General features: G+C 41.9%; 1 protein-coding gene across 11 annotated transcripts in view; it reads left to right on the forward strand.

The window, feature by feature from the left end:
• The window catches only part of ESR1 (estrogen receptor 1), a 450613-nt gene that overhangs the window by 419760 nt on the left and 7069 nt on the right, over positions 1–23784 (forward strand). For all 11 annotated transcript variants that reach the window (XM_086708141.1, XM_086708139.1, XM_086708138.1 and 8 more), the window contains one exon: positions 21818–22001. In XM_086708141.1, coding sequence (XP_086564267.1) covers positions 21818–22001 — 184 coding nt within the window. The remainder of the gene's footprint in view (positions 1–21817; positions 22002–23784) is intronic.

The following is a 23784-nucleotide window of genomic DNA, read 5'->3' on the forward strand; positions in this document are numbered from 1 at the left end:
ATGATCAATTATAACCAGCTCTCATCACAAAGAATATTTGCTCTGTCTAGAGCTGAATTCTTTGCACTGTTAATTATTAAACAATTATTTAGAGCAGTTATATTTTTAAGTGGGAAATAAGACAATGACTCAGAGTCCCTATATTTAGAGGAAAGAACATTTTAAAAACATATTGGCTATAAACAATGAGGATCATTAATTCTCAGTTGAAGGTTTCTGACAGGCACAGGCCTTTGGGATTGTGAATGGACACATTGTCAGCTATGCTATGCTGTTGTTGTCACAGTGGAGAAGATTTAATTATATTATCTCTTGAGTTCTTTGTAATGCCAAGCTTCTTCTACAGGGAGCCTTCCTATTGCTATGATTTTGAGATAAATGCCTCTTCATAATTAAGTGGCTCATCAACTCCTTCTCCCTGGCTGACTAGATTCTATAGGCAGTCTACTCAACTCTTAGAGTCTTTCCCTGCTACTAACTTCTGGTGCGGCTTGAAACAAGACTTGTGTCTCCACTGATTTCCTTGGTGTGGCGTGGACTTTGTCTTTAGAGAGGCCTGGCATTCTAGACAAGCAACTCTGTCACTTAGGGGATGAAGGATGCCCTTTGATAAGCTGCTTCTCTATGAGAGGAATCTCTGTGTTCTTCTTAGCAGATAGATAACACATAAATTCCTGGCTGGAAATTCTGAGGTGGGATTTCACCCCTGCCATTTGGGGTTAAAAAATTGTGTTCTCATGACCAAAATATCCTTCTTGTGAATGGACAACCTTAGATCCCAGACCAGGTGGATTGGGTCCTGTATCATGTTACAGACACCTCTCAGAGCTTCTGTGGAACTGAGGAAGCCAGCCAACTTCTTGTAGCCTGGGAAAGACTTGGTTGGGGGAGTCCCAATATGCCTTTATGGGATGAGTCAAAATGCAGCAGCTGTTGGGAGACTGGAAATCCTTGCAGTGTTCCAATACGAGGAACAGTTTTACATTATATTCAGAACCTCAGGGAGGGACAGCTGCTTATCATTTTATGCTCACAAGAGCCCCAACAAAGGGGGAAGCCATCTTCTGGGTCCCTGATTCAACCACCCGTTGGACCCACCTACTCCAGGGTCCAGAAATCAGTATTCTTAAGGCTGACCCACTTAAAAGGAAAAAATGCCACAGACTCCCCTAATACTGATGCAAAATGTTCTTGTTCTTTGTATTATAATGCTGCTGAAATATGAATAATCATATTTATTATTTAAATGGACAACCAAGTATAAACTTCCTTTATAGCTCTCATATAAGTACAAAACCAAAATAAACTCACAAATGAAATACAAACTAAAAGACAAAGTGATGATAATGTTTTTTGCAGCAATTGAGTTGCTGTTTATAACATGCTTGGGGTAGACCTCTGGTCTGCTGGTCTACCAAGCACTCTTGTGATGACTGCATTCCCCCACCTCTTTCCTGTGTTCAGAATGATCACAAAACCTCTGCTTGTGTGCAACATGCTGTGACATCATCTGGCTTTGGCAGAACATGTTGGTTATGTATTTTGTTTGCTTCCATTCTGTATTTTATTTATCTGAGATACTTAAAATATAACTGTTGGATTTGAGGCAAGTGTACTGATGGAAAATGTGTTACTCAGGAAACAAAAATTATATGGATTATCTAGTTTGGTGAGTGTCAGTGCTTCACACATTTCAATCATCTGGGGGTCTTTTAAAAAACGTCTCTATGTTACAACCAGGGATTCTGATGTAATTGACTCAAATATAATTCAGGTTCATGAGTATTAGTACTGTGTAAAGCTCCCCACCAAGACTTCAGTCTCATCAGGTTTGAGAACCATTGATGTAAGTGATTCAGAACATTCTGATATTAATGTCTTAATGGTATTTCTTAGAGATGATTACAATGAAAGCACAAAATCCTAAAATTATAAGACAATTTAAAGACCTTGAAGAATAAATTTTTAATTCTCAGGAATATGTGAAACGTCGTTTGAAAACTACCGGTATAGATGATGATATTTCACCTACATTAGAAGAGTCCTCTAGTGTATCATGAAACTAACCATTCTGCAGAGTGAGGAGGCAGCCGCTCGTGCTCAGAACTGTACATAAAAGTGAGTCAGAGCTGGGGCCACAGATAATAGACTCATTATTTCAACATCATGACATAAGGGCTGTGATGTAGATAAGCATGTGACAGGAGGATCCCTGCATGGGAACTGATAGGTCAGCTAAATCTTGAGGAGGAGCAGGACTTAGCTGGAGTCAGAAGCAAGACAAGGGGCAATGGCCTCACCATTCATCTAGCAGTGAGGATCTCATCAAGTCACTGGACTTCTCGTCGTTTGTTTCCTCAACCAGTAAAAAGAAAAAATAAACAGTTCTTCCAAACTTATGTGTTTGTTATGACAGAGCAAGGTAGCTTAAAAATATAAACATCATGTCATCATTACTAGTATAGTCTTTTTTTTTTTTTTTTTTTCCAAAGGGAAACTATTAGGCAATCAAATATCCTACCAAGATTTTGGTGTCAAGATCTCCCTGTTCTAATCAAAGGACTAGAAGTACACTCAGGGCCTATATTTGGAAGGGCCTTAGGTGCCCTCCTTTCACCTTCATGCCCGGCCTCTAGTTTAAAAGTGTTTTGACACTTGAACTGAAGAAAACCATGAGAAAAATGACAATAAAATCCCACTAATATCTCGAGCTCACAAGTAAAATAAAATATTGTTTTTAATGGGTTTATCTTTCTCCACAAGGTGCTCATTGAATAAGTAAAAGCCATGATAGAATGTGTATGCTTCCTGAAACATTTCAATGGAATGTCGAACTGTCCTGTAAAGTTTTAGTCTAAACCAAACATCCCTGCACTTGGTTGGAAGACCCACTTCTGGTCTAGCCTTCCACTCGTGGCCTTGTGGCTCCATACTCCTTCTCTGTTGGTGAAAGAAAGATGGGGAAACAGACTTCCTGCTGCAAGTTTCTGTCTTCCCATCCCCCTTCCCATGGGGCCCCTGAGCACAGCATTCCTTTAGCTTCCTCCAGCACTTTCCCCGAGAGGGCATGTGGCTACTTCTGTATGTTGAGGTAGATTCAGACCACCTCAGGCCTATTTTCTCTGAGTTTTTACTTTACATCTACTTTTTGGGTTTGAGTTTTCTTCTGGCATATAAGAAAGACATCAGTACCCCCATGGAACCAAATGATATCCATGGCTGTTATAAGCTATTATTTGTTAGCTTAACTACCATTTACTGAGTATTCACTACTTTCCAGGCATGTGCTAAGTGCTGGAAATACACAGTTGCCTTTAGTTGCCTTATCTGTAGTAGTTTTTACCCTGTGGTTTCCATGAAGTGAGGCACGTGGACTGCTCCCTGGCACCTAAGGACTGTTCCGTCAAGGTGACTCAGTGGTCATACCAATAATGATGGTAATAGCAGTGATTACTAAGGCAGTTCCTACCTCCAAGTCCTCATGGTCTAAAGACAGAGACAGATATAAAAAGAGAATTTATATTTCAAAAAATAAAGTTGTGATTATAAAACTTTATGTTCAGTTGAGGTCATTTAAGAATACAAAATACATTACTAAGGAAATCAACAACAACCCAAAGCCAACCAACCATCCGGACATTGCGATGTACCTCATTGCAATATAGTGGAAAGGGTAAGAGCAGGAGACTCTAGTTCCATGTTCAGATCCCCTTTCTGATACATCCTAGTTGTATGACTATGGACAGGTGTTGCTTACACCCTTTGTGCTTCTGTTTCCTGGTCCATGAAATGGAGATCATAAAAGCACCTACCCGCTAATACGAGTTAGCTCTTAAAACAATGCCACTTAGACCGACACTCCATTTGTGTGAGGTAGTATTTTTTTTTCTTGACATACTGTGAATATAACCATATTTGTATTTACGCATTTTAATTAGTATTATACTCATGTACTTTCTTTAAAAATAAGATTTTAAATGGCTGCGTAATCATGCATGTGGATATAACATCATTAATTCCACAACCTGATGCTGTTAAACATTTAAGTGCTTTCTCTTTTTTGGTGTTATAAATTATGCTTGCTTTGCATTCTTTCATTACATCTTTTGCCTACATTTGCTTATGGTTTTGGATATTTGTAGAAGTAGAGTCGCTCGTAAAAGGCCATAAAAATTCTTATGGCTCTTGATACATGTTACCTACTGTTCCAGAAGGCTTTATCAAATTACACTTGTACATGAATGTAACCTTATCATGCAACGTGAGAGATAGAGGTGAGTGCAGACCGCTGGCCAGTTGGAGACAGCAGATAGCTTCCTCCCGCCCAGCTACTGCCCTCTTTTGTGAAAGACCCATAGTCAGCAATTTCTACGTAGGTCATATTATAAGCATCATGTTATGAACCTCCCAAGTTCACTCCTTATGAAGCAAATTATCACGTAGAGAATTTTGTTTATTTTGTTGTCTGTATAGATGCCTGTTGTGTTAAGTTTCAGGTTTGTGACTTATACAGACATTGTGCTGGGGAACTACTCTTCTTCCAAACTGTCAGGGTGCACAAAGAGCTGGCATTTTTGGTCTCACCTTCTGCCCTTGGTCCCTTCCACTGATTTTTTTAAAAGTGGTATTTATAAAAAGAAAGACACCAGATTGAATGGCTGGAAGTGTCCCTCCCTTCAAAACTCATCTAGGGAAAGAAACCTGGTGCCTCCAGTGGTTCCGTTTGCTCTGGATTCTGGGCCTTTGTGAGATTGGCATACCTTTCCTAGCCCATAATGAGTTTAGAAGAGGCAGCTTACCATGTGAACCCACTACGGCTCCAGACAGGCTATTCATTGGCTGCTGGTTCAAGAGTGCCCTGTCCAATGCTGTTGATGCCCCAAGGATGCCCCAAGTACAGGCTAGTTTCCAGATTCTCACAACTGGAAGCAGACAGATGCTGGGAAACCTGGTCCAGCTCAGAACAATAGTCAACCCTGAGGATGGCTACGCATGTGTGTCAGGAAGGGACTGGCAGGAGCAGTTTCTTTATTCTTTCAAGTTGGCATCAACAGCAATGATGAATTAACCCCGGAATGGAAAATTCATTTTCATCTTGACAGGTGAAGCATCTGCTCTTTTCCTTAGTATAGCAAACATTACTCTTTGAGCGAGGTAACATAACCTTTACATTCAGTGAAAGCCAACACTCAGGGCCTTCTAGCAAAACCTTAATGCTGCGCTTTCTTTGCATTCCAACTTACAAGTCCTCTGGGGACAAAAAGCTAATCCTCGAAGCTGATCTTTTTTGCGCTTCGACATGTAGTTCGGGTTATTGATGATATGTCAGAAGCATTTCCCACTAGGAAAATTATTCTCAGGGGGCACCTGGGTGGTTCAGTCAGTTAAGTGTCCCACTCTTTGTTTCAGCTCAGGTCACGATCTCACTGTTTGTGGGTTCGAGCCCCATACTGGGCTCTGTGCTGACAGCATGGAGCCTGCTTGGGATTCTGTCTCCCTCTCTCTCTCTGCCCCTCCCCTGCTTGCTCTCTCTCTCTCTCTCTCTCTCTCTCTCAAAAATAAATAAATAAACTCAGAAGCTTTAGTGGCAAATTTGTTAGTTTTACTTCTTGTCAAAATAGCAAGCCTTGAAGAGTTTCAGAAATGGGAACAGCCTTAGGGATGATAGAAATGTTATGAAAAGAGTAATAAGTAATATCCCTACAGCAAGCTCCTTATTCCTTGGGATTTCCATTCACCAGCTGTGTTTCTCTCTCATCAGTCCAGGCATTGACAAAGCTCATGAAATAATAGAAATGAAAGGGGCTTTGATTTTGTATTTTTAATAACATTTTTCTCCACCAAATTATGAAAATCATGCATGCCCAACACAGGGAACTTGGAAAATACAGAAAAACCACCAAGAAAAATAATCTCCTAAGGAATCATAATTCCGCCACACAAAAGTAATCATTGTCAACGGTTTGTTGAAAGTTCTTAATTAAAGAGACTCTTAAAAGATGTGTGTGTGCACAGTGTTCCTTCCTTTCTCCACACTGTCCTGCACAGTTCTGAAAAGCTGGATTGCTCCTAAGTCATTCCAGGAAAATGATTAGTTTTTTTCAAATATCTCTGGAGGTGAGTCCTTTGGCAATCATTTCTAGTTTTTCGCAAACCTTGCAGTTAAGAAACTCTTTGTGTAGCTTCTGAGCAGTGGACTGGGTGTGAAGGATATTTGGGTTCTGGCTCCAGCTCTGACTGACAGGGTGATCCCAGGGAAGCCCAGCCTAGCTGCCCTGCCTAAAACCCCTCTCAGCTCTTTCTAGCATCTACTAGCCTGGTTCCCTAACCTCTTGGAGCCTGTTTCCCAATGATTAAAAGTAACTGAAGTGGAGCAGGTTTGGGAGTTTTTTACATTAAAAACTTTTATTTTTGTTTATTTTTAATAGACTTTATTTTTTTGAGCAGTTGTACATTATAGAGCAGTTTAGAGCAAAACTGAGTGAAAGGTACAGAGATTTCTCCTCTTCCCACACTAACACTAACACCTACTATCAAAATCCTTCACCAGAACATTTGATGTACCATTGATGAACCTGTATTACACACCATTATCACCCAAAGTCCACGGTTTACATTAGTCACACTTGGTATTGTACGTCCTGTGGGTTTTGGCACATGGATAATGGCACATATCCACCATTATAGTAACAGACAGCGTGGTTTCACTGCTCTAAAAATCCTGTGTTCTGCCCATACGTCCTCCCCGTCCCTGCCTTGAAAACCACTGATCTTTTTTTGCTCTCTCCATACTTCTCCTTTTCTTAGAATGTCATGTAGTTGGAATCATACAGCATAGAGTCTTTCTAGATTGGCCTCTTTCACTTAGTAATATGTGTTTAAGATTCCTCCACATCTTTTGATAGCTTGATAGCTCATTTCTTTTTAGTGCTGAATAAGATTGTATTGTCTGGATGTACTATAGTTGATGTATCCATTCACCTACTGTAAGGCATTTTGATTGCTTCCAAGTTTGAGAAATTATAAATAACAGTGCTGTACATATCCCCCGGCAGGTTTTTGCGTGGACATAGATTTTCAACTCATTTGGGTAAATACCAAAGAGCATGATTACTGGATCTTATGGTAAGGGTGTATTTGGTTTTGTAAGCATCTGCCAAACTGTCTTCCAAAGAGGCTCTGCCATTTTTCATTCCTTCTAGAGTTCCCATTTTCCTATATCCTTGCCAGCATTTGGTGTTGTCAGTGTTCCAGATTTTGGGCTCTCTAAGAGGTGTCTTGTTCTAATAGGCAGTTCCTTAATGACACATCATGTGGAGCATCTTTTCATTAAAAAAAATTTTTTTTTTCAACGTTTATTTATTTTCAGGACAGAGAGAGACAGAGCATGAACGGGGGAGGGTCAGAGAGAGAGGGAGACACAGAATCGGAAGCAGGCTCCAGGCTCTGAGCCATCAGCCCAGAGCCCGACGCGGGGCTCGAACTCACGGACCGCGAGATCGTGACCTGGCTGAAGTCGGACGCTCAACCGACTGCGCCACCCAGGCGCCCCCAAAAAAATTTTTTTTAATGTTTATTTATTTTTGAGAGAGAGAGACAGACAGAATGAGAGGGGCAGAGAGAGAGGGAGACATAGAATCTGAAGCAGGCTCCAGGCTCTGAGCTGTCAGCAGAGAGCCCAATGAGGAGCTCAAACCCACGAGCCATGAGATCATGACCTGAGCTGAAGTCGGATGCATAACCGACTGAGCTACCCAGGCACCCCTAGCATCTTTTCATATGCTTATTTGTCATCTGTATATTTTTTCTTTAATGAGGTGTCTATTCAGGTCTTTTGCCTATTTTTTTGAGTATAGTTGATACACAAAGGTTATGTTAGTTTTAGGTGTACAACTTAGTGATTTGACAAGTTTTTACATTATGTCATGTTCACCACAAATACAGCTACCATCTGTCCCATTACATCACTGTTACAGTATCACTGAATGCCTTATGCTCTGCTTTTTATTCCTGTGACTTTCTCGTTCCATAATGGGAAGCCTGTATCTCCCTCTCTCCTTCACCCATTTAGCCCAATCTCCTAAACCTCTTCCCTTTTGGCAACCATCAGTTTTGCTCCATATTTATAGGTCTGATTCTGCTTTTTGTTTGTGTATTCATTTTTTAAGATTTGATTTTGAATGGAATCATATGGAATTTGTCTCTCTTAGTTGGACTTGTTTCACTTAATACCCTCTAGGTCTATCCATTTTTGTCTCAAAAGGCATGATCTTTTGATGGCTGTGCAATATTCCACATTTTCTTATTCATTTGTCTCTTGGTGGACACTTAAGTTGCTTCCATATCTTGGCTATTATAAATAATGCTTCAATAAACATAGGGGTGCATATATCTTTTTGAGTTTGTGTTTTCCCTGGGTAAATACCCAATAGTGGAATAATTGGATCATATGGTATTTCAATTTTTAATTTTTTGAGGAACCTCCATACTGTTTTCCACAGTAGCTGCACCAGTTGACATTTCCATGAGGGTTCCTTTTTGTCCACATTCTCATCAATACTTGTTGCTTCTTGTCTTCTTAATTTTTACCCATACTGACAATTGTGAAGAGATGTCTCATTAGGGTTTTGATTTGCATTCTCTAATGATTAGTGATGTTGAGCATCTTTTCACGAATCTGTTGGCCATCTGTATGTTTTCTTTGGCAAAAGATCTGTGCCAGTTTTCTGCCCATTTTTAGTCAGGTTGTTTGCACGTGTGTCTGTTGAGTTGTATAATCTCTTAATATATTTTGGATATTAACCCCTTATTGTATATGTCATTTGCAAAAATCTTCTCCCATTCAGTAGGTTATCTTTTTGTTTTCTTGATGGTTTCCTTTGCTGTGCAAAAGCTTTTTAGTCTGATACAGTCCCAATAATTTATTTTTGCTTTTATTTCCCTTGTCTTAACAGACAGATCTAAAAAAATGTTGCTATGTCTGATATTAGAGAAATTACTGCCTGTGCTCTCTCTCTTCAAGGATTTTTATGGTTTAGTTCTCACATTTAGGTCTCTAGTCCATTTTGAGTTTATTTTTGTGTATGGTGTTGGTGTTCCAGTGTCATTCTTCTGCATGTAGCCATCCAGTTTTCCTAACACCGTTTACTAAAGAGACTGTCTTTTCTTTTCCCCATTGTGTATTCTTGCCTCCTTTGTCATTGATTAATTGACTATATAAATGTGGGTTTATTTCTGGGATCTCTATTCTGTTCCATTAATCTGTGTGTCTATTTTTGTGCCAGTACCGTTCTGTTTTGGTTACTATAGTTTTGTAGTATATTTTGAAATCTGGGATTGTGATACCTCCAACTTTGTTCTTCTTTCTTATGATTGCTTTGGCTATTCCAGGTCTTCTGTGGTTCCATACAAATTTAAGTATAATTCTTCTAATTTTGTGGCCCATTTTTTAATTGGGTTGTTCATTTTCTTATGTTGACCTTTAAGAGTTCTTTGTATATTTTGCATAAGAATCCTTCCTCATCAGATATGTCTTTTGTAAATATTTTCTCCCAGTATGGCTTGCCTTCTCACTCTTTTTAGATTGTTGGTTTTTAAATGTTCTTCTGTTTCAAGACTTGTGTTCCAGAAGGAGACTCCGGTGAAGGAAGAGAAGCTGAGTGAGTGAGATCCAGCCCCGCACCTTTATTTCTTCTGCTTCCAAAGTTTTACTACACCCAGTTTATATATGAAGTTTTTATAAGAGGTTCACAGTTTTCAGGGGTTTTGATCCTCAAAATAGTTTGAAAACTACTGACTTAGATGAACGTAGGCCCTTTTTAAATCTATAATTCTAGAATTCTATGTCTCCTTTTTGCAATGTAATATAACTTTTCTCAAGGAAAAATGAGATAAACCTGTCATAGTCATGTGACACTTTTTTGATATAATTTTCATCTACTGTAGTGTTCACTTGAAATGGAGAAACTGATAACCCTAAGGAATATGTGCCATTTAGATGCCCACTTGTCTCTTCAAAACAGTAATTTTTGAAACTAATCATCTCTTCCGAAGTAATCAGAGGGAACTATCAGCCATTTCACTTTTATATCTAGGTAAAAGGGGAAAAGTATTATCTGAAATTTTGTGACTCTGGAGATAAACATACAAGTCAGAACCAAGAATGTGCAACCTTCATCTGTTAGCAACCAGTGCTGAACATCATAGGGTTTTGAACAGTTGTGCTGTTCAATTCAGGATGATGAGCTCACATGCATTTCAGCTTATTATATATTCTTAGATCACATGTCACTTTTTTTCCTGGATTTGAAGCTAAGTCACTCAGATGAATGTTTAATGATGTTTTGTAAACATTTGCATTCACACTAACACTGTTTATTGATTTGGCAGAAGATGGAGGGATATCTTTTTCATTTTTTGATTCACATATTGCCTATTCCACAGAGAATTTGAAATGGCTTACTAAGTTTTATGTAATGCAAAGGGAGTAGACCAATAATTGACAAAATCTGTAAAAAAAGGAAAATAAAGTGAATAAAGTAACAAATCCAGGAACCTAATTAGTGCACAGAAGTACATCTGCACAGCTCTTAGGAATGAGCCACAAATTTGGCTCTAAATCTCCCTCACTTGGCCAAAGCACAGAGGAGAACACATTCCATTATAAGGTTCATAGACTTTTAATAAAAATAAAAGCAAATAGACCAGTTGTATAACATAAAACACTCTCCTTCGGGCAAATCTCTACAAACTCTATTTCTCACAATTGGGACTGGGTAAGGATTGTTCAACCAAGAATTCAGAGTGTTTTATACTCTGGTGAGAGACCAGATGCAGATATTTTGGGTTGCCAGTTAGGGGAAGATCCATATGTTTTGAGATGGATCAGCTGGACAGTGGCCAGGTGTAATAGCTTCCAATGAAAGTTGTTAACTGCACACAGTAGCTGACAGGATGAGTTAAAACCCTCACCAGTTGTACCAAGGATGAAGGTCAAGGGCTGGATTAAGGCATTGATAGGCAATAGGGTTTATAATGTGGAGTAGAGTATTCAGGTACACCAGAACGGGAGCCCAATCTCTAATCTGCGTATCATTTTCCCTTCAAAGTGTTTTGTGCAGATATCCAGCTGTATTGTGCCTACTGCTACTGTGTAATGAATTACCCCCAAAACGTAACAAGTTAAAAAAAAAAGTTTGGATTCTCTTGGCCATGAATTTGTATAGGGCACAGAATGAACATCTTGTCTCTTTTCCACAATGTCTAGCGCCTCAGATGGGGAGCCTCATGATGTTGGGATAATTTGGTAATTGTAGGCATGGTCATGATGTGCCTTTATTCACACGGTAGCAATTGATGCTGGCTGCTGGCTAGGACATCAACTGGAGCTGTTGACTAAAATGCGTACCTATGGTTTCTCCCGTAACTCCCACACAGCCTGGTGCAGTGTACCTCTTAGAAGGTGGCAAGGGCTCCAGAAGCAGCTGTCCCAGCTGACAAGGCAAAAGCTGCATGGCCTAATAGGATAGCCCCTTAGAAGCCACACAGCATCACTTCCAGCCCTCCCCCTTTTTTTAATTACAAGCAAGTCATGGGTCCACCCAGACTCAAAGGAGGGCATAGATTGGACACCTCTGTGGGAAGAGTGTCAGGATCATGTTGTTGAGCAGCATGTTGGATAGGAGATGTTGTAGTTGTCACATTGGAAAATGCAGTCTGCTCCAATGTGTAAGAGCTGCTTCCTGCTCTGTGTTGTTGCTCCATTGCCCTTAAGATGCCAAGCAAGAAAAGGAAAGGTCCAGGGAAATGAATTTATGCCGACTATTTTGGCCTACCTTCCCTGGGGAAAAAAATGAAACCCTCAAGGCCAGGCCAGCTCCTTGGGACTAGGAATTCTGAGTGGAACCTTGTGAATAGATTCCTGTGTGATAGATGGGCTGCACATTTTCCATCAAATGGCCCTTCAGGGGCACCTGGGTAGCTCAGTCAGTTAAACAACTGACTTCAGTTACGGTTCGTGGGTTCGAGCCCTATGTCAGCCTCTGTGCTGACAGTTCAGAGCCTGAGCCACCTTCAAATTCTGCGTCTCCCTCTCTCTCTCTGCCCCTCCCCAGTCATTCTGTCTCTCTCTCAAAAATAAATAAATATTAACAAAAAAAAATTTTTTTAATGTCCCTCCAGAACATCTTGACCTCAGAAACCTCGTAATTGACTGTTTGAGGGATTGGAGAATCAGAACCCTGGCTGCTTCCTTCTATATTACTGATACAACTAACCTAAATAAGGCTTTTAAGCAAAACATAGATCCATAATGGATTTATCCTAAAAGGTATAAGGCTAGAATATTATTTATTACAAAAATTTTTAACTGGAATTTTTTTTAATTTGGGTATAGTTGACACACAATGTGACTTTTTTTTAAATGTTTATTTATTTTCGAGAGAGAGAGAGACAGAGCACGAGTGGGGAACGGGCAGAGAGAGAGGAAGACACAGATTCTGAAGCAGGCTCCAGGCTCTGAGCTGTCAGCACAGGGCCTGATGTGGGGCTTGAACTCACGAAGTGCCAGATTATGACCTGAGCTGAAATCAAGAGTCAGATACACAACCAACTGAGCCATCCAGGTGCCCCGGCACAATGTGACATTAGCTTCAGATGTACAGGGTAATGATCAACAGGTTTGGACATTGTGATGTGCTCATCACAAGTGTAGGTACCATCTGACCTCACATGTCACTATTGGAGTATCATTGACTACATTCCTCATGCTGTGCCTTTTATTCCTGTGACCTATTCATTCCAGAACTGGAAGCATGTATCTCCTCCCGTTCACCCATCTTGCCCAGCACCCCTCACCCCGACAACTGCAATTTCATATATAAAAGCTACAGGCAACAGAATGAAACTGAATCACTTTATTATAGCCTTTACAAAATAAACTTAAAATAGATTGAAAACTTAAATGTAAGACCTGAAACCATAATACTCCTAGAAGAAAACATAGGCAGTAAGCTCCTTGACATTGGTCTTAGCATTATTTTTTTTTTGGATCTGTCTCCTTAGTAAGGGACAACAAAAGAAAATATAAACAAATGGAAGGGGGCACCTGGGTCACTCAGTGGGGTAAGCATCTGACTCAGTTTTGGCTCAGGTCATGAGATCATGGTGTGTGAGTTCAAGCTCTGCACTGGGCTCCGCACTGATGGTGTGGAGCCTGCTTGGGATTCTCTCTCCCTCTCTCTCTGCCTCTCGCCTGCTTGCACTCTCTGTCTCTCTGTCAAAATAAATAAACTCAAAAAAAAAATAAAACAAACAAATGGGACAACATTAAATTAAAAGCCCTTGCACAATGAAGGAAACCACCGAAAAAATGAAAAGACATCCCACTGAATGGGAGAACATATTTGCAGATAAAGTGTCCCCCTTATTAGGAGTTCATATCCAAGATACACAAAATATATAGCAAAAGCCAAACAATCCAATTTCAAAAAATGGGAGAAGGACCTGATAGACTTTTTTCCAAAGAAGACACCCAGATGGCCAACAGGCACATGAATAGGTGCTCAACATCATGAATCGTCTTGGAAATGCAAATTAAAACCACAGTGAGTTACCACCTCACACCTGTCAGAATGCCTATTATCAGAAAGACAAGAAATAACAAGTGCTGGAGAGGATGTGGAGAAAAGAGAAATCTTGTGCACTGTTGGTGGAGATGTAAATTGGTGAGGCCACTGCGGAAAATAGTATGAAGCTTCCTTCAAAAATTAAAAATAAAACTACCGTATGTTCCAGCAATCCTCCAAAAGCAATTCTTTTTGGAGGATTGCTGGAATTCGAAGAATGCAAAGGAAATGAAAATGTTAATTCAAAAATATACACACACTCCTACATTCGTCGCAGCATTGTTTACAACAGCCAAGATATTGAAGCGACCCAAGTGTCCATATATAGATGAATGGATAAAGAGGATGTGGTATAGACATACAATAGAATGTTACTGTGCTATAAAGAGTAATGAGATCTTACCATTTGCAACAACATGCATGGATAAACCTAGACGGTATTATGGTAAGTGGAAGGAGTCAGAGAAAAAAAAAATACCAAAGGGTTTCACTTATATGTGTAATCTAAAAAGTAAAACAAATGAAGAAACAAAGTAGAACAGAAACAGAGCCTTAGATACAGAAAACAAACTGGTGATTGCCAGAGGGGAAGAGGTGGGGAGATGGATGAAATAGGTGAAGGAAATTAAAAGGTACAATCTTCCAGTTATAAGATAAATAAGATATAGGTATGTAACATCCAGACAGGGCATATAGTCAATAATATTGTAAGAACTTTGTGCGGCGACAGATGGCGATGAGACTTGCTGCAGTGATCATTTCGTAATAAATGTAAGTATCAAATTACTATGTTGTACATCTGAAACTAATATAATATTGTATGTCAATTATACTTCAATAAAAAACTGAGACACATGGCTGCCACTTAAATTATTTTCTTAAAAAGTGTACATTTAAGATTTCTTCTCAGGTCAGTTGAATCAGTTCGTCAGTTTCACCATCTGAAATCATTAAAGGATTTGTCCTTTGAGTCAGCTTGAATGTATTGACATACCACGTTTTTACCTTTTAGAACTTCTAGTAGATTTCACTAAAAATTATACTAAATTGATAAATATCGCTGAATCTCTAGCATATGATCTCTGTTCAGATTTTGTTTGTTCATGATTCAATCTTGGGAGGTTGTATGCTTCTAAGAATTTATTTTTTTCTAGATTGTCCAATTTTTTGGCACATAATTATTCATAGCAGTCTCTTATGATCCTTTGTATTTCTGCGGTATCAGTTATAACTTGTCTTTCATTTCTGAATGTATTTATTTGTGCTCTCTCTCTCTCTTTTCTTGGTGAATCTAGATAGTTGTCAATTTTGTTTATCTTTTTAAAGAACCAGCTCTTAGTTTCATTGCTCTTTTTTATTATTTGTTTCAGTTTTTATTTATTTCTGCTCTAATCTTAATTATTTCTTTTTTTTAAATGGTTATTTATTTCTGAAAGGGAGGAGACAGAGACAGAGCATGAGCGGGGGAGGGACAGAGAGAGGGAGGCACAGAATCCAAAGCAGGCTCCAGGCTCTGAGCTGTCAGCACAGAGCCTGATGCAGGGCTCGAACCCACGAACTGTGAGATCATGACCTGAGCCAAAGTCAGCTTTTTAACCGACTGCACCACCCAGGTGTTCTCATCTTAATTATTTATCTCCTTTTTACTAACATTAGGCTTCATTGGTTCTTTTTTTCTAGTTTGTTTAGGTGTGACGTTAGATTGCTTATTTGAGATTTTTCTTGTTTCTTGAGGTAGGCCTGTATTGCTATGAACTTGTCTCTTAGAACTGCTTTTGTTACATCCCATAGATTTTGAACCATTGTATTTCCATTTTCATTTGTCTCAAGATATTTTATTTCTTCACTGATGCATTGGTTCTTTAGTAGCATGTTGTTTAATCTCCATGTATTTGTGATTTTTCCAGTTTTCTTCTTGTACTTCGTTTCTAGCTTTATACCATTGTGGTCAGAAAACATGCTTTGTCTTCTTTAAGTTTACTGAGACTTGTTTTGTGGCCTATAAAGTGAGCTGTCATGGAGAATGTTCCATGTGCACTTGAGAAGAATGTGTATTCTGCTGCTTTTGGATGGAATGCTCTGTTGTATATCCATTATGACCATTTGGTCTAATATATCATTTAAGGCTGGTGTTTCCTTATTGATTTTCTGTCTGGATGATATATCCATTGATGTAAGTGGGGTGTTAAAGTCCCCTGCTATTGTTGTATTGCTTCCTTATGTCTGTTAAGATTTGCTTTATATATTTAGGACCTCCTATTTTGGGTGCATAGATATTTACAAGTATTATATTCTCTTGTTGGATCAATACTTTTATTATTATGTAATGTCCTGTCTTTTCTTAAAGTTTTTATTCTAAAATCTATATTTTCTGATATAAGTACAGCTACACCCACCTTCTTTTCCTGTCTGTTGGCATGGAATATCTTTTTTCATCCCTTCTCTTTCCATCTGTGTTATGTCCTTAGATATGAAATAAGTCTCTTATATGAACATATATCCTATCTTAAAAGCTCACAAATTCCAGATATTCAGTGTATAGAACTTAAAAAGACCTTGGAGATCATATCCCTTGGATAAGCAGTGGAAAAGAGATAATGAATTGGAAAAATAAACAGTAATACATACAAGAGGTGATCAAAAAGTCTGTGGGACAATATTAGTCCAAGACAGAAAGACAAGAACTCCAAAATAATTTTAATATGTACTTTTCACAAAGTGTATTTCTTACTATGCCAAAAAATTATTTAAAAACACATAGGAGCAATAACACAGTATTTCATTAATGTCTACTGTTTTGTAATAGTTGATTCTAATTTTGTTTAGAAGAATCTTAAGTCTTATTCTATATTTTGCAACCAGTTGTGTTGCTTTTGTGGCACCTGTATACCTGCACTAAAAACGTGTGTAGTTGGACAGCTTATGTAATACATTCAATTGGCTGCATAAAGTGAATAAATTACTTCATAATTTTGAGAAAAGGTATTCCATATAAGCTTTCCTTTCTATAGCCAAACTGAATACTGGACCTTTTTTTGTACAGCCTTTGTAGAAGCTTTTCAGAACTTTTCACTGCAAAATTTTTATTTGTAGGGGTTTCTGGGTGGCTCAGTTGGTTAAGTGTCCAACTCTTGATTTTAGCTTAGGTCATGATCTCATGAACCATGAGATCGATCCCCTTGTTGGGCTCTGTGCTGACAGTATGGAACCTGCTTGGGATTCTCTCTCTCTCTCTCTCTCTCTCTCTCCCTCTCTCTCTCTCTTTCTCTCCCCCCTCTCCCCCACTCAAGCTCTCCCTCTTTCTCTCAAAATAAATAAATAAGTATTAAAAAATTGTTTGTAGTAGGATTGATTCGTTAATACATTTAAGAAAAAAACCCCTTCATTATTTGGGACTGTCTGACACTTTGTAGGACATCCGACAGGTCTCTCCCACTAAGTGGCTGTAGCAACCACAAACTGTCCCAACAACACTCCACAAGGGGCAGTACTGTCCCCTAGGAGACCAGCAGTCGCGGCGGGAGCACAAAACAAATGGAGTGTTCATCAAACTGTCAGTCTCAAAGGCCCTTCTGAGCAGACATGCTCATTACTTGTTCTACAGTTAAAACCCCTAAAGGCTGACCTGCGGATTAATCACTGGGTGAACAGGATAAAAAGAGAAGTCCCTGCAAGGAGAGTGGCAGCTTGCTGGCCCAGACTACTTATAGTCGTGGACTTGAGGGGTTTTCTTTGCTAATTTTTCCCTTTGAGTTGTGTGGTTTTTTTTGTTTTTTTTGTTTTTTTTTTTTTAATTTGGTCAAACTACCATAGGCCGAAGGATTCTCCCAGGGTCCAGTGTCACATTCTTCCTTTTGGAAAAGAAAACATGTGTCCTTGCTTGAAGAATTTGGCCTTAAGCATCTGGTAAACCATGGCCTCAGCATTCTTCATTTGTTTAGAACAATTAGATGTGCCCACCAGTGGAGGGCAATGGTTGGTTGTGCTATGCTCCCTTCTGGGCACGACCACGTACATATATGCCCTGCAGGGTCCATGCCTGCATTCCTCCAGCTTCCAGAAGTCTCTATCATCTGGAAAAGTGATGGGGGTAGGGAGAGGTTCCTGTGGGGTGAAGAGAAAAAAGGAAGAAGGCAGAGGGAGAGCATCCAAGCAGAATCAGAGGAGAGAGTAAAATTCAGAGTCGGTGAGAGCAAGAGAGTGTGAGAAAGATTGAATTGAGATCTCTTATATATGGGGGTGTCCTTGTGGTCTCGCTCCCCATTCTTTTCTACCACCAGATTTCTCCACAGACTCTTCCTACATCTCCTGGTGTTGGCCAAGATTCAGAATATGGAGAAGCTCAGATTTGCTAATAATACTTCAAGACTGGATAATGACACACAGATTGGTTTTTTCCATCTTTGGGATTTGGAGCAGCTCTGGGAGTTGCAAAACCTGCCTTGGTGCAAGAATATTTCTGAAGGCTCTCACTGTCTGGTCACTGGCTCTGTGCTGTTGGGCACAGTGGTGCAGCCATCCAGGGTGGCGGGGACCACCTGGGATATGGAAATTACCAGCAGCCCGGTTTTGCATTCGCCGGAGCACCTGAAGCATTCTGGGAATTTGAATTTCTGTTGTTTCTCTCAAACACCCCCTTAGGGGCAGCAGGCAACAAACATGGATGGACCACATTTTGCCAGAAAAGCCCAAAAGGATGATGGCTGCTGTTGTCAATTATTGGCATTTCAACAGGACTGTATTTTTATTTCTGAGTATATTTACACAGCTAGGAAGCATCTGCTGACAAGGATGAAATGATAAGCTGTATCCGTGCCAAAACAGGACTAGAAAAACAGACTTGTTCTGCGAATGGACTGCATCTCGAGTCGGTGTTAAGAAAATTCTTTCTCCACAGGCAATATCTGCACGCAAAACATTAACACTTGGGGCGCCTGGGTGGCTCCATCAGTTAAGCGGCTGACTTCGGCTCGGGTCATGATCTCACCATTCATGAGTTCGAGCCACACATCGGGCTCTGTGCTGACAGCTCAGAACCTGGAGGCTGCTTCGGATTCTGTGTCTCCCTCTCTCTCTCTGCCCCTCCCCGCTTGTGCTCTGTCTCTCTCTCTCTCTCAAAAAATAATAAATAAATCATTTAAAAAGCCATTAACACTTAAAATAGGACTTGGAATCCCTATTAAGTAACATAGTGCATGCACACAGTAGGTCCCTAATGAAAGTCTGCTAAAGGAAAGAATCGATGTGTGCAGGCACCTGAAGGAAGATGGGCGATCAGTAGCCCCGGAGAAAACTTCCCACCCTGCGCCTGAGGGCCACGGTTCTTTCACTGGGAAGAGCGTGATGTGAGGCTGGCTCTCAAGGTGTCTGAGATTCAAGCAGAAGAGGTCTGAAATTCTACCCCTGGGTGCACAAGGAAGAAGAACCGTGTGGCTGGATGTCACCTTGAAGCAGGCTGCTCCTCGATTCTGTGGTTCTCTTGAACCAGAACAGGATTATTGGTGTATGAGGCCAGCATCCCGGGTGGTGACAAAAAAGGAAATTGGTAGAAAACGCATCATCCAAGTTGGATTAACTCAGCTCTGTGGCCTGGGCAGGTTCCCAGGACATACAGCCAGATGCAGGGCCTCTGGGAGACGGGAGGCTAGAACGTGTGTGGTAACAGAGGGAAGTGCGAGGCAGGGTGGGGGGCCGCTCGGAGGCGCCCCTCACCCTAACCCACTGGTGCACAACCCTCCTGCCATCCATCACTTCCAGGCCAACCCCGAGGCCACTGGACAGTTGCCCAATTTCTAACGGACACGTTCTTTCTCTGTCAACAGTTCACATGGAACGTTAAGTGAAGGAATCCGGCAATTTCTTCCTTATTTCACTGCCTGTCTATTGCTTACTCATTCTGTGGTCTATTTGCTCTGGATCCAAGTGCCTCTGGGTACGAAAAGCTACATTATTGTATTCGACTGCATGTAAGCCAAGATCCCGACCATCCTGGTTTTGTTGTTGTTGTTGTATTTGTTCTAAAGCTTGGCCATTTTCCATTCTGGGCAATTACCGCTGTTTACTATGAGTTCCACTGCATAGGTATTTTCCCCATCGCCGACCTCTGGGTTGCGGTGTGGGCAGTAACTGTCATCACATCACAGCCTGCTAAAGGAAAGAATTGTAGCAGTACAAAGTCAGACATTAATAAACGTAGGGGACTTAGCTTGAAGGTACCAGTGAGGATGGGGAGAGGATGGGGAGGAGAAGAAATCTCTTTATGAGGGGGCCAGTGGGCTGAGAAGAAATAAGACTGAAAAAGATGTTGCTAAATACATAATGCATCATCTGGAGACAAATACAGCATCATCTGCTCTCTGTAGGATGGTATGATTCGGCGGAATGGAGTTTGTTTCTCGAGTGTTTACTTGATAGAAAACCCATCTTTGTGGTCCTACGACAGGATTGACCCATCCTGCCCTCCTCTTGCTCTGAATACTTGCCGCCTCTTTGTCACTCACCTTCCTCTGGTCCTTGGGCTGAGTTCCCAACTCAGGTGATCAGGATTCTTTTTGTACAGGTGACAGAAACCAACTCACACTGTCCTGAACAAAAAAGGGAATTTATAGGGCGCCTGGGTGGCTCAGTTGGTTGAGTGTCTGACTTTGGCTCAGGTCATGATCTCACGGTTCGTGGGTACGAGCCCCGCATCGGGCTCTGTGCTGACACCTCAGAGCCCGGAGCCTGCTTCCGATTCTGTGTCTCCCTCTCTCTGCCCGTCCCCTGCTCGTGCTCTGTCTCTCGAAAATAAATAAATGTTAAAAAAAGTTTTTAAAAGGGAATTTATGGGTTCATGTGTTAGAAAGGATACTATAGAAGTTATAAGGTCAAAAGAAAACAGTGTAAGAATAGGACCTTGTGCCTGAACTGGGATTTCCCCCCTACCCCTCATATAACTATTACTTCTACATTCTGTTGCTCAGCTCCATTCTGCACATGGGAGCTCCATGAGCAGGGAAGGTGCCACACCTGAGAGTCACCATTCTCACCCTCCAAGCTCAGCAATCTAGAGGAAAGAGTTTCTGTTTCACAACGTCCATATACAACTCCAGAAAAAGCTCTGTCTAGCTCAGGGCTAATACTGTCCCAAAGAATAGAGTGGCCTGATTGTCTCATTTCTTTCTTTCTTTTTTTTTTTAATGTTTATTTATTTTTGAGAGAGAGAGAGAGAATGAGCCCGAGAGGGTCAGAGAGAGAGGGAGACTGAGGATCTGAAGCAGGCTCTGTGCTGACAGCAGGGAGCCCAATGTGGGGCTCAAACTCACAAACTATGACATCATGACCTGAGCTGGAGTCAGATGCCCAACTGACTGAGCCACCCAGGCATCCCCTGATTGTCTCATTTCAGTCCTGAGTCTACCTGTGGCCCAGGGAGTAGGATCTGTTTCCAGAAGAAAGGCAAGAGGGGAAAAAACAAAACAAAACAAAACACGCCTCCCAGTGAAAAACAACAGTTCCCGTGGTCCTCTGCGCCCACCCACCATAAACCTTTCAGTTGAGGAGGAAAAGTAGGAAGGGCCTAAGCCTCATCTGAAACCTCATCTGAAACATAACAGCAAGGTAGATCCTACCTGGGAAAATTACCTGTCAGTCACTCCACAGGTCATTCTTGCTGTCTGTGCATCTCACAAGAATGTCACATGATAATGATCACATGTGGAGTCAGTGCATTGGGCTTCCTTCCGGCTCTGCTTTGTCCTAAGTTTTCTTAGCAAGTTCATGCATCTCTCTGCCCTTTGTTTTCTTCATGGGAGAGGAATAATAACGCCTCTCTCAGGGGTTTGTCGTCAGCGTTAGTGGGATAGTTTATGTTGATGTCAGACGGGCCAGAGAAGGAGCGGCTGGTATAACCATTACAACCCCGAGGCTAACAGTGCCTTTCCTGGGGATCGTGATGACAAGTCCCAGAAATTGGCGCACACGTGGGAGGCCTGATAGGTTTCTCGGTGTTCTCAGACATGTATACTGAGTAGGAATTTCGTGCCGTTGCTCAGATGCAACGGGTCCCAGACTTCTGCCCTGCTGTGCTGGGGGCAGTGGGGGCGGGGGGGAGTACTGGCGCTGGCTGGGTTTTACATCCCGCACACACTGCCAGTCTCCTAGACCTCGTCGTCTTGGAGTTTCTCTGTCTCACTCTCTCTCTGCGCATTCAGGAGTGTACACATTTCTGTCCAGCACCCTGAAGTCTCTGGAAGAGAAGGACCATATCCATCGTGTCTTGGACAAGATCACAGACACCTTGATCCACCTGATGGCCAAAGCGGGCCTGTCTCTGCAGCAGCAGCACCGGCGTCTGGCCCAGCTCCTCCTCATCCTGTCCCACATCAGGCACATGAGGTGAGGCATCCTTGGGTCCCCCCCCCGGGAGCCCTGTAATGAACACAAGCCCTCAAACGTGCTACCACTGGGCCGGGAAGGGCTGACGCCTGAATACAGATAGCGCCCTCGGAACAGTTCCCAGGACATAATAAACAGAAACGCTATGGGACGACGGAGGAGGGAAGAAGGAAATCTGTCTAGGGCATGGGGCAGGTGTCAGAGAGGTTTCATAGAGGAAATGATATTTGCACCCAGTTTGAAGCCTGCACAAGGTCTGATGGGAGGAGTGTGTGGTGTGCGGGCAGAGGGAGGATGGCAATGTTTGATCATTCGTTTTATCTCACCACTCAAGGCGGGTGCGTGAACACAGCTGTCCTCTGAAGGCACCCGGCACGTCCATTACGGTTCCTGCATCACGCTCCCCCTATTTACAGTTGGAAACCCGGGGGCACCCAGGTGGCTCAGTCGGTTAAGCGTCCGACTCTGGCTCAGGTCATGATCTCACGGTTCATGCGTTCGAGCCCCACATCAAACTCTCTGCTGTCAGCACAGAGCCTGCTTTGGATCCTCTGTCCCCCTCTGTCTCTCTGCCACTCCCCAGCTCATGCTCTCTCTCAAAAAGAAACATTAAAGAAATGTTTTTTTAAATTTTTTTTTTCAACGTTTATTTTATTTTTGGGATAGAGAGAGACAGAGCATGAACGGGGGAGGGGCAGAGAGAGAGGGAGACACAGAATGGGAAACAGGCTCCAGGCTCTGAGCCATCAGCCCAGAGCCTGACGCGGGGCTCGAACTCACGGACCGCGAGATCGTGACCTGGCTGAAGTCGGACGCTTAACCAACTGCGCCACCCAGGCGCCCCAAAGAAATGTTTTTTTAAAAAGAGAAGAAAAAAGAAATCCTGACAGAATCTCGGTCCCTACAGCGCACAATCACCATTGATTCTTCCATTCCTCTCAGATCCCTTCTTGTCACCCCTCACGGCTGTTACCCTCATCCAAGCCACCGTCATTTCCTTTTGGATTTCTGCAGAGGCCACCAAACATACCTCCCTGCCTTCAGTCTTGACCCTTCCTAACCCATTCTCCACCCAGAGCCACAGTGGCCGTCCTAATACCACATCTGATCACCTCATTCCTTTATTTAAAACCCTCAGCTTCCCATCGCTTTAGATACAAGTGTAAGTTCCTTTATTTTGCTTGTACAACTTCTGTGCTCCAGCGGTTACTTAACTTCCTGGTAGTCTGAGCTCTGGCCAGGCACCTTTGTTCTCTGAGTCATGGGTGGGCAACTCCAGGTTACGCATCGGCTGGCGGCTCTGTCCATCCCCGCTGCGTTCCCTCCTGCCTGTGGGACAGCTGGGCACAGCTGGGGGACTCTGCTTCAAGCTGCAGGCCGGCCAGGTGACTGCTCCGTGTGTTCTTTATCCTCCTGTCCCCACAGGTTAGCTGGGACGTATCGTTCTCACGGCAATGGCAGAGGTACAGGAAAGCAAGCCTATAAGGGCAAGTGCGTTTTGCTCTTCTAGTTAAGTGATATCTACAACATTCTGTTGGCCAACACATCACTTGATGAGGCTTCAAGTCAAGATCAGGAGCATGGGCACAGGGAGGGAGTATTTCAGAACAGTAAGCTAATCCATCATGGCTGAGATATTCTTTTCAGGAGGCATCTCCTGACCCTTAACCCAGCTGGGATTTATACCCTATTCTTCCTGATCGTTGTTTCGTGTCTTGTTTTCTCTCTGCCCCAGTTAGACTGTAAACCCTTTGAGGCAGTTGTCACAATCCATCATGCATCA

This window comes from Puma concolor, chromosome B2 (genome assembly GCF_028749965.1).
Source record: "Puma concolor isolate L17-30 chromosome B2, mPumCon1.1.hap2, whole genome shotgun sequence".
Classification (NCBI taxonomy): Eukaryota; Metazoa; Chordata; class Mammalia; order Carnivora; family Felidae; genus Puma; species Puma concolor.